Source organism: Mastigoproctus giganteus, chromosome 10, assembly GCF_048544385.1.
Source record: "Mastigoproctus giganteus isolate SK-2022 chromosome 10, ASM4854438v1, whole genome shotgun sequence".
Classification (NCBI taxonomy): domain Eukaryota; kingdom Metazoa; phylum Arthropoda; class Arachnida; order Uropygi; family Thelyphonidae; genus Mastigoproctus; species Mastigoproctus giganteus.
In genome coordinates this window covers 213,125,940-213,141,168 of record NC_143584.1, presented here as the reverse complement: position 1 = coordinate 213,141,168, position 15,229 = coordinate 213,125,940, and the positions used below count along the sequence as shown (strand labels likewise).

The window sequence follows — 15,229 nt, the reverse complement described above, 5'->3', positions numbered from 1 at the left end:
TGCAAAGCAGAAAGCTTATACAGCATCAGACAAAAAAAAAAATCTCATTTCACACATTAATTTGCTCTAAAAGTTTGTCCAGCTCTTCCTTGAATTTATTTAAACTATCAACTTCCACAACGACAGATGGAAGTTTGTTCCAGCAATCAACAACCCGCTGGCTAAAGGCAAATTTCCGCGCATCTATTCTACAACTGTCTTTCCTCGATTTGAATTTATTCTCCCTGAGGTCTGTAATCTGAGCAAGAGGAAAAATCCTATCAGCATTGCGCCTGCTCAAACCATTAAAGGCCTTATACACCTCAATCAGATCACCAAGCAACTCTACATCCTTCCTAAAGTGAGGCCTCCAGACCTGTAAACAGTACTCAAAGAGCGGTCTGACCTTTGCCTTAAACCAAAGGGAAGGTTCAGTAGCACAAGAATGTAAACTGGTCATGGTCCTACAAAGGATCAAGAAAGTACACAACTATTGTTGTTGTAATTCGGTTTTAGTAGCATCAGCAACTAAGGACATTTTGTTCAGTGATATTGTCTGTAAATTTCGTGTGTTCTGTCGTTGATTTTCTGTTCTGCTATACGAAAAACCCAAGTTTCTGGGAGAAAAAAACCATGCTCCCCTCGCCTGAGCCACATTGTGAAAGACCCATAAAAATTTCTCACATCATCGACGGCACTGGAACTAAGGTCTTTTCCACTTGGTGTGGGGAAGACGGCGATCCTACCAACAGTACTACGCACAAGGGTTGCACAACTATTCTCCAGTAGAAGAAGACAGCAAGGCAAAATCTTCTGCATACAAAACGTCCAAACGTCCTATAAACTAAGATCACAGTCAGCTCAGAAAGTGAAGATGAACTTGAGGATAATGGAGATATGAAGAAGGAAGTACCTTTTCCCCCATAGAGACAAGAAGACCTTCAAACAAAAATTCCCAAGCATGCTGGCCAAAAATACTCACCCAATGAGAACATTGGAATCTTGCCTAGGCAATGTGAAACGTGGGATCTCCAAGGACACTGCCTTCAAGATTACTTGCTGTTGGGGCCAGATGGAGAAAATGATATTAGAGCTCCTCCTCGAAAATGAACGTCTTAAACCCGAGCGCCAGAATGCTATGGGCAACATCACTGCTTCTCAAGTACCAATTACATATTGGTGCTTGAGAAGCAGTCACGTTCCCATATGCAACGTATAACTTCCTATGCATAAGCTGATTGGTGTTGGATTTTAGGCGCATCAGCAACTTGGACCATTTTTCGCCATATACAGGAGGAATAAGAAAGTCGATTATTCTGAGTAAAAAAGTTCCAATAAACATGTGTGCAATTCTCGATGGATACAGCTGTTTGAAACTGGCGCGCACAAAGCCATGATGAGAGGTATTAAAGAACGATATATGACTTATTGTTTGTATTTATTGACTTTTTGAATGATACAAAACACAAATAATTGACAATTTTTTTAGTTCACTATAAATGTTCGAAAATCCCACATCCAACCTCAATCCACTTTGCTGCAACTCTTGTGGTATTATTGCGTGCTGTTCTTCTGAGGTCGTATTGGCGTTCCCAGAGGCGGATCGAGCCAAGTGGGGGCCCCAAGCGGTAAAAATTTTGGGGCCCTAAGCGATGGCAAACCCAGGGTCCTGAGCTGGACATCATCATTCTTCTCTTTCTTGGCGATTCCTTTCTACTTCTCTCTCTCTTTCTCTCTCAGGGTAACTTGGGAATTTTTTTTTTTTTTTTGGCTGGTGCAGCATAAGCCTCAAGCTTCCTTGCACCATATGGCTAATAATAATAATAATAATAATAAAATTTCGGGGACCCTTTTCCGAATTATGATCGTTTTTCTTACAAAAAAATCTCATTATGAAAAATAACGGCCTGTCAGGGCAATTTGCTTTTAAACTCAAAAAAATTACAAACCTGAAATTTTTATTTTATATGTAGCCCTCTTTTCGCATATCGTATTTAAATTTAAATCAAATTATTATTTTGGGAGGGATCGATTTTTTGTGTAATTAAAAAAATATATATTTACTTAATTTGGGCCTATTTATGCTATACGAGTTTCATCCCTGATGTCTAGTTAAAAGTTAGAATCCCGCCAAAACTCAAATTCCCTACAAAAGCTTAAATAATACCGCGTTATAGGAGGGTTGATTGTATACAAAAAAACATAATTTCCCTCGAATCCTAATGAAAAGACATTTTAAGACCTCGGGCCCCCTTAGTATTCCGGGCCCTACGCGTCCGCTTACCGCTTAATCCGCCTCTGGGCATTCCTTTATGAGGGCAGCAGTATCCAAAATGTATTCACCTTTTCTTCGTATACTGCTCTTTTCATCCAACCCCACAAACAAAAATGTAACGGAGTGAGGTCTGAAGACCTTTGTGGCCAATGAACGGGACCACCGCGGCCGATCCATTGTTCAGGGAAAGTTCGATTTAGATATTGTATCACCAAACAAGTATAATGTGCAGGAGCTTCGTCATGCGGACGGTATGTATCAATACTTGTAACCAAGGGAACATCCTCCAATAGTAGTGGAAGTTCATTTGCAGAAATTCTAGGTAAATAGGACCTGTAAGACAATTTTGTAACACAACAGACCCAACTAACTGATTGTCGATGATACCGCACAACAGAAAAGCGATGTTGAAATTTTGTTTTTACAGTGACATGTAGATTTTCCTCCAATGAGAGTTAAGAGTGTTGATACCGACACGGGGGAAGGTAGCTTAATCGCTGAACAGTATTAATGGAATTAATCGGCGATTAGCATTTATCCACCGACAAAATTCCAATCGCTGGGCGTCGTCTCCTGATTGAAGGTGTTGTACCCGCTGTGTGTTAAATAGATACAAGCCGTATTGTCAGTGAAACAATAATACTCGTAGAAATTTTTTGTGTGCTAATACTACGCTTTACCAACCAAGCAATGTATGCTATTTCATCCAAATTTCGCTCATTTGCACGTTCAGAAAAAATATGAGTGCTGGGAACTGTACCAGTCTCGCGCAGTTTAGTGTAAACACTAATAAACGCTCTTGAATCTTTATTCTCTGAGGGCAGGAAACCGTCGACGGTATTCTCTACGAGCAGCAGTGGCACTTCCACCACAAAAACCATACACAAACACCATATTGAGCATGTGCGAAGATGTGCAGCATTCTTAACAACACTTCTAACATCAAACAGCGTCGGGTTATAACTGCTTCTTGGTCACGTCTGATTCAGGGAGCTGCGCACGCCACTTTCAAACAGCAGTATCTCCGAATCCATTGAGAATTTGACACATGTTTATATGAACATTTTTACTCAGAATAATCGATACTATAACCTCCCAAAATATTTACGATTCCTCCTTCAGCACCCTGTATAATGTCCGTAAAATGTGTGTTCTGTGGTCGATTTGCTGAACGCAAAACACGAGTTTACAAAAGCCCACAAAAATTCCTCCGGTCATCGATGGGACTCGAGCTCAGGTCTTTTCCATCCAGAGTGGGAAGGGCAGCGATACTACCAACTGTGCTACTCAGGAGGGAAGAAAATAAAGTAAACCACGATATGCAACTTGTAAATCCAAATGTGGAAAGCCAGTCATTACGTGAAGTGTCTTTGTGGACACTGTGCATGTGGCTTCAACAATTGTTAACAACACAGAACGCTGGAGTGATTGAAGTTTGACCTGAAATTGAACTTTATCTACACAATGAAAATATACTGCAAGAATATTGTTTTGTAGTGAAGAAAATCTTCTTGATTAACCACAGTTCAGTTCAAGAACCAATAATGCTGGCTGTAAAAGTCTGGACTTTAGTATATAAGATATTTGTATCAGACAGAAAACTTAACCTGTCATCTAAAATAATTACTAAATACTTCTGTGGAACATAGGATTTTTTTTTCCATTTATTTGAAATGTAGGTGGTTGATAATTAATATATTTGTTGTTAAAAATCATTATGTTGGTTCGAGAGACTCAACTCATTTACTGTTTCCCATACAATAAGATTATGAAGAATTAGTGTGTGCTCAGTCCTCTTCGGGAACGTTCAGGAATACATAGAACTAGATCGTCTGCATACGCAAACTAGATACACTAGTCAATAGGGCGAACCAGCCATTCGTCAAGCAGTGCATTCCAGACGTCCAAGGACAGAGCTGAGCAAATGTACTGGGGGGGGGGGAGTTCCAGATGCAAACGGTTAAGGATCCTCGTTTATGTTGAGACTTTGATGGCTTCCTCGATTGGGACTTTGGAGAGGCACATCCAGTGTATCCATTTGCATAGCCCAGCAAACATCCTCTGAAAACAAACTTGGTATATGAGAAATGTTTTGTTTTCACTTGAGCAATTCTATTGTGAGAATAGGATCTAATTACCTAAAATGTATGTATGCAGGACAGTTCCAACTAAGGGGGTGGCACATAAAATTACCACAAATAAAACTGGTACAGCATATCAGTTCACTCATATATCGTCATAAATCACCAAATGGAGTGGAACTATGGCAACATTGCTGGACTCTTTTGATACAAGATTACCCACAGCCTAACTCAGCAGCAAACTTACAATGAAGCACACCAGCCTGGCCATTCAGACACTCCATTCTCCGGGAACTAAGTGAAACACTCTCAAATGCAAAAAGAACAGAAAAACACCAGTCATAGACCTCACTGTGGGAGAGGTGAAGCAGCAATTCCTTGCCCCCAAGACCTCCTAATTGATCTGTTCAACATTTGCCTGTGAGAGTTACTTCCCCTCCAGGTAGAAACATGCAAGATTGCAGATCTTTAATATATTAGGGGGAGGGGGAGGTGTTGCTCAACTGAATTCCACAAGGCCTGCCAACTGCATTACTGCCAATCCTGGGCAGTGTTTGAACAACTGCTTGTAACTCGATTTAAACACAACTGTCACCAAAGGGCATTCAAGCCTCAACTAATATTGCTTCAAAAGAGGATATTCTATTGCTGATGCACTATCTACCATCCTCCAACATCACAAAATATGCATATGCCATATTTGATTTCAAAGGCACATTTGACTGTGGTGGCCAGGCCAAATGTCATCCAGAGGGCCCACAGTGGGCTATTCAGTGAGTCTGCAAATGCCTCCGAAATTACTTCTGAGCTCACCATCAGTCAATTTTCATATTTTCTCCAGACCAATAACTATAGGATGTCCTCAGAGTTAGATTATTGGTCCTACAGCCTGAAACATGGTCCTAGATTACAGTACTGACACATTCCATCCCTAATGCAACTACCTCATATGCTGATAACCTCTATGTTGTTTTCAATGGTTCCACTAGAGCTGTCCTAGAGTCCAGCTTTATCCTGCATGCACTGTTTGAGTGATCTGGCTGACCATACTTCTGGCAAAAGTTGCACACTAATGTTAAAAGGAAAACTCAACATTACTGGCATCTATTTCCAGGTATAACTCTGCATTCACTAGCATCCTACATTATTACCAGGATGACCAACTAATGCTGTCAAGCATTTTGGCATAATCCTGGATGGTATGCAATTGTTCCTCACATATATTCAACATCTTAGGGAGATCAAATTTACTTTCTTGCAGGCCCAAATTACTAGGAGGGACTGGGGTTGCAATGGCAGGACCCTGAAACTAATTTATAATGCTAGTTCTGTTGTTTCCTAGGGGGTAGCAGTATGGTTCCACCATACATGGATCAAATCAATTACTAAACATGCAATGCTTAATCCTCCTCTAGCTGTCCAGAACTTGCTACACAAGTCCACAGTTCTGTCACTGTAGAAGTTGAGAGCTTAAATAGATTCAAGGCAGAACTAGACAAACATTTGGATCAAGTGGATGGGTGAAATTAATCTTTTTTTGGCTGATGCTATATAAGCTTGCTTTCTTGCATCATGTGCCTTTACTAATACAGCAGCCCTGAAAGTGTTCACAGGTTATCAATACAAACATCAATTGTATTTAGCACTCATGGGCTTGAACTCCAGTAAGAGTATGTTACTGCACTCTTGCTGTCAGGCTTAACACTGACCTTTGGCTAGACCTCCTGACCTATTCCAGCTGAACAATCTCTCTCCGCCAGTCTTCACTTTTGCCACTGTGTTCAAAGTGCACTAACCTGAACAGAGGGAGAATGGCAACCCCTGGTGAACCCCACTACAGCTTCCTAGTTCTCTGACACATCTCACCAATGTGCCACAGGTGTCCCCCCCTTACTGTGCCACAATACCCCACTTGGGCCTAGTCAAGTGAGGCTTTTCTTATCCAGATGAAATTTGCATTTTTTGCCATTTCTTGTCCAGTACAACTCATGTCCTTCATCCTTGCTGGAAACTGTGTACCATGATCTCATGTTGCTGACCTGGGTATTCTACTCAGGAGGAATGTGCTAACAGCAATTCGATAGATATCTTGGGATGAGACAGGCATCATTCTCTGGCTTGCTTGGTCTAATCTTGCTATCCTGGATGCTCCTTTCCTCCACGTAAGATCCACTGATGGTGACTTCCTTTGCTGTGGGATTCACATATACAAGAACCTACACTCCTTGGCTCCCTGTTGCTGACCTAGGAGATCTCTGTGCCCGGATGGGATATGCTGACAGGCTTAGCCGTCAAGTCGTGGAATCTGGTGGCTGCAGGATCTACTTCTCTTCTGCTTATGGCATGGAGCTTCTTCCCATCACGGGATGCCTTTGCTGACTGTGTGGATTAGATAAAAGAAATTGCCCGAGTAGGTAACATTATGTAAATAAAAATAGATCTGCAGCCATTAACCCACTGCAGCAAGGAGGTCTCATAAACAAGTCATGTTGAGGGAAATGGGCCAGTGTAGGTTGGCAGATTAACCATATTTAGCAGTTAGGAGCTCAAAGCCCAGTCTGCTCACTGTGCTGTTCCACTCCCACTCGGCTACAGCAGCCTATCTGTTCATTAGCGGCAGTGGAAATGAAGTTATCTGGTAGAGAAGTCAATATAAGTAAAATGAGTGGGCATTGGGGATGCTCAGGTGGACAGAATACAAGTTTCAATTTCACCATCTCTCCCAAGGAATGAAATTAAGGTTTTACATCAACATTGACTTTGATTAGGAAGTTTCAAACTAAGCTTTCAGGTTAGTCCATTTTAGAATAAAGGACTTAGAATAGACTTTGCAGCCTCATACCTAATTTCCATGCATACAATGCTTGGACAAATATGAAAGTTAATACAATAATCATTACTGACTAATAAGGATTTAACTTTTCAATTAACTATTCAAACATGATAGAGATTTTGTTTTGAAGCCAGACCCTACTAATTTTAGTCTTTGTTCAAATGTCATTGGGGAAGGAATTTTGAGTCAAAGTAGATGCTAAGATACTTTCATGATTGAACTAATAGAATTTTTTTTATTATCTAAGCAAAAGTTTTTATTAAATCGGTAAGTGTTAAATATATATATATATATATATATATATATAAGCATTTTATTGAAAAAAAAAGTGATTGTTGAGGAAAAAATTTCATTGAGAAATGTCTAAAAATCTAAATCAAGTGCCTGATAAAGTTTTTATTATTTTTATTCATGCTTTCTTCCTCACTTTTTACAAAGGGTGTCAAAGATACCCTGTGTACAGATCTAAAGACAAAACATGACACCGTTTTCAAACACAAAGAATTTTTGAAAGCAAAGAAACATCAACTGAATAATAATAAAAAAGGTACATCATGATCATGAAACAGAATATAATACTAAGAGTAAAAAAGTTTTTGTAACTAAGCATTAGAAGTTTTTCTCTGCATTAATTTTTTACAAAGCCAAAAACACAATATCCACATAATTTGAAAGCAAAGAAACATCAACTAAATAATAATAATAAAAAAAGTTACATTATGTAATCATGAAATAGAGAATACAACGGTAAGAGTAAAAAGTTTTTGCAACTAAGCATTAGAAGTTTTTCTCTGCATAAATTTTTAACAAAGCTGAAAAATGCAAAAACATGATATCCACTGCAAACTCTGTTAAAGTAAAAGGTAATGAGAGTTAATTTAATAAACGGAGAAAATTTAGTTTTACTTTTCAAAGAAAGCCTATTATGGTATTACTTTTAAATTAACTCTATTATTATAAAATATATTTCCATAAACACAAATCAATATAAGATAATTTCTTTAATATTAATTTTTTTTATAAAACTTTTTTTTTTTTTTTTTTTTTTAGTTGTTGGCGCATCGGCTTCTGTGGCCATATTGCACCTCCCAAGGTTTTTGCAGTACTTTGATCCAAGCCCGAGGCAGGAATCGAACCCGCGACCTTTGGGTTGCCGGGCAGGTACTTTACCCACTCGGCTAGCCCGGTCGGCTATTTTTATAAAACTAATACTTTATTTTATCCCAAAATTTAATTTTAACTTAGATCAAATACTGAATAAAGAATATTTCAATTATAATTTACTAAAGCCTATATAATTCAAACATCATATCCATTCTAAGGTTGCCACTAATGCTAAGTGATCTGATGGAAAGACCACACTGGGCAAAGCAGTGTTCTGAATTATTTGTTCATGATCAGGTAAAGGAGCAATTTTTGCTACTCTAAGTTTATTTTTATCATAGAAAATGTAATCCAGACATCCCTCAAATTCATCAGTGTAGTTTGTATAAGAATGACATTCATAGGCACTCTTCAATGGTAACTTATGACTCAATGTCAGATCAAGCACTTCCTCTTCTCTATCTGGAAAACAAACAAACTTTTAAGTCCTCTTGCATATATTCCTAAAGGTTAAAAACTAATAAACAATGTTTAACTTCATTATAGTATAAAATCATAATTTAATGATCACTAGAATAGCTAACTTTCATATATAGAAAGAGTTAACTCAAGATCTGAGGGACTGTGCAAAGATTTGTATAAGCAACTTTTAAGTAACTGACTTAAAAAGTGTCAATTTTGGGAGGGGAAGTGCAGCTTATACTTGGACAAACAAAAACTTGTCTGCTTTGGCCCTTATTGTACTTAAAATGTTACCCAAAATAGGGACTAAAGATTTTTCATTGCAACATGATTTTTTAAAATTAGTAGCAGCAAAATATCACAAGGAAAATAAGCTTATACACCAACCAAAAAAAAACAACACTTTTTACTATTTCATTTGCCTATTCCTTTGTAATTTAATGAAGTGATTATATTTATTCAAATTGCCTACTTCTACAACAAGCAGAAGTTATACTAACAATCAGTTATGCTCTAGATGAATGCAAATTTTATTTATGCCTCATGTACACTGCCCAAGAAAGATCAATGATGCCAATAGGATTTAATTTAGTTAACCATTTTAAAGCCTCACAGACTTCAATAAGGTTAACCAGATGCCCAGTTTTCAGAAACTGAAATTTAAAGAATCCAGCTTTTCTTGGTAAGAAAATCCTTTTGTATCCTTGACTAATTTTGTTGCTCTTCTTTGCAACCTTTCCAAATGTGGATGCAGTATTCCAGATGTGGACCAACCACTGCCTTCTACAATGGGATAATCACCTCTTTGTTCCTGCTGGCATAGCTCCTATATATTGACAGAACAGCCCATGGATAATTCTGGCAGTCTGCACAGCTCAGAGAATTATGTTGGGCTGTAAATGACATCTAGTTTTTTTCTTTTTTTTTTTTTTTTTTTTAAATCAACCATCTTGAGTTTGGTGCTACCCAAATGGTATGTTATTCTGGATTACTGCTACCCAAATACAGTACTGGTAACCCTCGTATAACACAGTAGTTGGGATTCTACAAAATGTCGTATTAGGCAAAACTGTGTTATACGGGACTAAGAAAAAGTACAAAAAGGGGAGGGGGTTACGTTCTAAAGGCTAACAAAAATATACCATTCTGGATTTCGTGCATGTTCTGCTCTCTTTAAAAAAAATCAGTAATCTGGGTTTGCTTTTGCTTGATAAATCTTTGAATTTCATCATACAGAACTAAGCATTTTTGAAGCTCCCTTTTGAACTTTAGGCTCCTTTCATTAAAGAATCTGCATTCAAAAAAATAACATTCTAATTGCTTGGCTAACTTTATGCCTTCCCGTATGCTTTTTAGTATAAAATTTGGAACTTCAGAATTTTCAACTGTGCTATCATCCTCTGAATTGATTTGGTGCATCTCCACCAAATCTGCTTTGCCAGCCTCTTTTCTACCAGTAATTATGAGCATCTTCAGTAACCATATCTTTTTTTTAGGCACATCAGTGACTAAGGCCATGTTACTCTGTGTATATGGTCTATAAATTTTGTGTTCTGTGGTCTATTTTCTGTTTTGCTGGATGAAAAACTCAAGTTTCCAGAAGGAAAAAACCATTCTATCCTCACCTGAGACTCAGCCACATGTACCGCAATGACTCCCGGCAGTCTCTGAAATATCCTGCATCTTGTTTTTCAGGCTTCTGCTCATTCCAATAGAAGGCTTCTGCTCATTCCAATAGAAACATGTATCACTGGAGGCCACGCTTTTCAAAAATAATGTAAATTTCTAACTGTGAGCGCTATACAGCAGACGCAGCTCCCACTGAAACAGTGGGTGTCAGCAATATATGTCGATGGGGTGCCTGAAAAACAATGGCGTCTGACATATACGGCCGACACAGCAGTCAAAGTATTATAAAGTTTCCCACCGCCAGCAAAAACAAATTTAGAGACCATTCTTTAAGTAAATCTGCAGTTACTTAAGCTTTTTTATTTGCTTTCTGGTAATGCATTTTATTTATACCTTTCATTGCATGAGGATTAAATGATCTATAAACTAGCATAGGTTTTATTGTGTAATCTGATGCATTATTGCAAATAAGTAATTATACAAGATCATTTGATACTTTAAAACCTGGTGCAGTTCTAGTTTTGAAATAAAAACTTTCTGTTGGACATATTTTCCAGCATCAGCATTGAAAACTTGATGTGGTGTGTATCCGTGCTCTTCAATAATTTTTTGAAGTTCCTCTGCATACTTCTTGGCAGCTTCATTAACAGCCGATGCACTTTCCCCTTGAATGCTTATGTTACGTAATGATAAGAGATTTTTAAATTGCTCAAACAAACCTTTACCGACAACAAAATCTGGGTTAACAGAAGATTCTCTATTTCCTTTTAAATGGTTATAAACTTTCAGTGTCTTTTGTTCAATTACATTGTTGTCTAATGGGATCTGCTTTTTACTGCTATTGTTAATCCAAATACTGAGTGCTTTTTCCACTTTCTCAATTACTGGCACTTGTGGATGAGCACCAATAATTGAGAAAATTAATTATTTGCAGAAATGAAAGGTTATGCAGCAACGGCAGTTCAAATTTCTGTTCATTTTCCTTTATGGTCCGGATTGTTACATCATTTAAATTTAAGCTTTTTGCAACATATGATGATACCCTTTCCCCTTTAAGACTATCCAAAAATCTATATCTTTGATTCTAAAGAATCAAAGTTTCTTTTGAGCCGTAATTTTTTTTACTTTCCTCAGGCATAATTTAGGGCTGGAATTTAATTCAAAACAAAGAAATTATTCCAATACGGTTTTAAGAACAAAGTTTAGTAATACATACGTGGAAAAATTTATAAATGATCAAACAAAACCCAAGATAACCTCACAAAAACATTAAGTCATGAACTGCACTTTGAAGTCAATTTTTTATGATCTCAAGCAAGCACAAATTCAATATCACAGAGATTTCCCAATTTTTTTTTTTTGCATAACTAGCGAGTCAACAGCAGATATTCACAAAAAAAAAAAGAAAAAGTTGAAAAATTACATCCAACATAATAGCAAGGTTTTTCTTGCACAAAAGCACCATCTTATGTGAGGTTCACCACAATCCTCTAACAGAGTTAGAGAGAAACCTTGTTACATAAATATTGTGCGAGGATTGCCGCAATTTATCAATCATGTTAGAGAGAAACCATGTTGTAGAAGTACCATTATACGGGGGGATTCCTGCATTTGCAATTTTAACTTTACCAACTGCCTTCCCAAAGACACTGCCACTCACTTAGGTATCCAAATGCTACTGATCAACTACTGGAGGTTACCATCTTTTATTGAGCACTTCCAGACTTGCCAAAATCATTACTACACTCAAGTTGCCGTTTTCACTAAGCTACAAAATCTGCTCTTACAAGCTATCATCTCAGAACCTCAAGATCTCCAAAGTTTCTGGGCAATACAGATTTTATTACCATTTTACCTAAACCAAAGTCTCACCAAGTATTCGTTCACCTTTTTCCACTTGGTTAGTGTGCTTTTAGATTTCTCTCCCTGATGGTTGGCTGAATGGCTACTGTGGCTCCAGGATTTAAACAAGTTTTTCCAGTCAACTGATAACTGGTGATGAAACTTGGATTCAATACTATGATCCAGAGACCAAACAATAATCTTAAGCACAGGCAACACGAAAGATCTCATAAATATAAATTATGAAAGGCACCAACAGCTGCCAAAGTGATAACATCACTTTTTTGAAACAGAGGGATGATATTTACTGATTACCTTCACAAAAGGATAAACCTATTACAGTTGAATATTATTATTATTCCTTGCTATTGAATTTTCGCAAGTAATTAAATGCCACACAAAGGATGCTCTCCAGAGAAATCCTTTTCCTGCATGACAACACAAGCAGTCATAAAACTGAGTAATCATGGAGATAAATTTGTTATCACATCCACCCTAGTCTCCAGATATGGCCTTTTCATGTTACTACCCATTTCTTTCACTGACACAAAAATTTGAAAGTTGTTACTTTGGATAAATTACATGCCATTCATGTGGTTCAGGAGAGAGCCAAGACAGTGGGTTTAAAAGAGATCTGAAAAAGATAAGGGAACACTCATTAAGTGTGCAGTACTTAGAGATACCTATATTGAATAAAAGTTGACTCACTTTCGGATTACTTCATTATTCCAATATTTAGGCTAGAACCTTTTCAAATACTACCTCTTATATGCTCATTTGTATTTTTACTTAATTTTGGTTTTATTGACTTAACTTTTGTTTACCGCTGTAGTTAACAATGCTGACAATAGAAAATGTCTTTTCTAAGAAATTCAGCCAAAAAAAAACATTAACTCTTCAGGATATAGGGTATATGGCTTTTTCATTCTATTCAAGAGAAAGTTGGGTGACATGTAAAAATGTTACCCCTCAGGGGAACACTAGACTAAAACCATCATCATTCTTTCTAAGTAAAAGAATTTTTTATTTCAACCTAAATCCTTTTTGCCTCTGATGTACTGGATAGGTTTAGTGGGTACTTATGGTTTGTAAGTCTTTAGTTATTTATACAGACCAATAAATAATATTTATTAATTATTATTTGGGAATAAATTATGAAAGGCAGTATCTACTGCAAAGAATTTGTTGTGAACAGTAAGTTGGAATTCACATAAAATTGATATGAAACAGCAATATAAAATTTTAGGTTCTAAATACAAATATCTATTCCAAATTTTAATGCCAAAATTAGTAATAAAAAACAAAATTTTAAAGATATTTTAAAAATTATTTTGAAGCAAAAATGTGACATTTAAAAGGAAACATACTCTGGTCATCACAGTTTTGAGCTACACAACCTGTAGTCACTAACTGATATACTTTACGTTCTGGAATACTGTTGAAGTCCCCACAAAATATCACAGCCAAGGGATTCTACAAAGAAATTTACACATGAAGTATATTATATACAATACAAACAAATAAAAAATATTTACGGGTATTCATTTGTTACAATATTAAGACTCAAAAATAACAAAGTACACAAGAGAAACTTGCTACCACTCAGACACCATTTCAGAGATGACTGTCTTCTTATGGGTTGGTGGGTAGATATGTAGAGTATAAATGGATGACAACCCAGTTATGAATTATCTACACAACATGAAAGATGCCAAAAGGTGTACAAATTTAATACTTTGTAATATTTAGTGTTATTAAAGCCTCAAGCTACTAGGTAACTTAACATGTGTTTCCAGTTAGTGCAAAAGCTATTCAGAACTCATTGAAAAAAAATGGCATTCTTACTACACATCTCATATTGTGAAACTAAAAATGTATATTAAAAATTTTGCAGCTCAAAGCTTCATAGCCTTAAATAATATGAAGTATTACTGAAACAAAAAAATTATCTGCTGTCAGAATACAAAATCTGCATTTGACCTCAAGTTGCTTCAAGCTCCACCAAATGAGTAATGGGCATCATGTGCTGTCTTAGATATCCACCACCATTCCCAAAAAACAGAAAATGCTGCAGATTTACAGCTCCCATAACATGAGAACAGTCAACAATGGAAAATGTATTTAAATGACAGACATTTTAGGTTTCTTCACATATTCAACTTTTATTTCTATATGTGTATTACCTTGGGCCTGATGATTAAAATTTAGAACACAACGTCTGACTTTCATTGCCAACTGAGTACAGTTAAGTTAGTTTATACCACAAATACGATAAAAAAAAAAAAAAAAAAAAAAAAAAATATTACGTATTTTATGACATGGGAGCATGTTGCTCATATCTAGTGTTCTCCCCAGAAAATTTTGCCAGCCGGGTGGCATTATGAAGTAGCCGGGTGGGGAAGTGTAATACTGCACAATATTATAAAATTTTCTGTTATTCATAAATAAATGTGACTTAAGTGGTCCAGAGCAAAAATTAATTGCATAATTTAATATTATATTGATTTATTGGCTAGTGTTATATTTTTTAATTGAAAATTTCAGCACATATACATAAACATACTAAATTTAACAAATAAGTGTACTTTTATTTAAAAAGTAGAATGTTTTAATAACAAATTTAAACTTTTTTATTATAATTTGATGTAAAAAAAAAAAAATAAAGTTTAAATCTAAATGTTTTTTTCGATTTAACTTCTTATTCATTATGAGTTTTATTTTGTTTTATTTTATTGCAATATATATTATATTTATGCTCCTATACGGAGACAAGACAAACAATGCATCTAACAGTTCACAGAATTTAACAGGGTGTACTAGCTTGCGGAATTATAATACTCAGTTGGCTGCAGACTGAGTGAGTCAACTCAAAGTTCTGAAAGATTTGAATAACAAAAATGAATCTGAGTCGACTCAGTGAATTGCAGAATTCAACCAACATATCAATGCTGTCAATCGACTGGCATCTGATAACTCAACATAAATCACACAACAATATTCTCGGTAATCTGGATTTACAGAGTA

At 36.4% G+C, this 15,229-nt stretch overlaps 1 protein-coding gene across 1 annotated transcript in view; it reads right to left on the bottom strand.

Annotated features, from left to right (window-relative positions):
- Positions 1 to 8,474: 8,474 nt before the first annotated feature.
- LOC150079870 (2',5'-phosphodiesterase 12-like) overlaps positions 8,475 to 15,229 on the bottom strand; it is a 28,340-nt gene continuing 21,585 nt past the window's right edge. The window contains exons 6-7 of the mRNA XM_090383264.1: positions 13,573 to 13,678; positions 8,475 to 8,734 (exon numbers count right to left, since the gene is read on the bottom strand). Coding sequence (XP_090239390.1) covers positions 8,475 to 8,734; positions 13,573 to 13,678 — 366 coding nt within the window. The remainder of the gene's footprint in view (positions 8,735 to 13,572; positions 13,679 to 15,229) is intronic.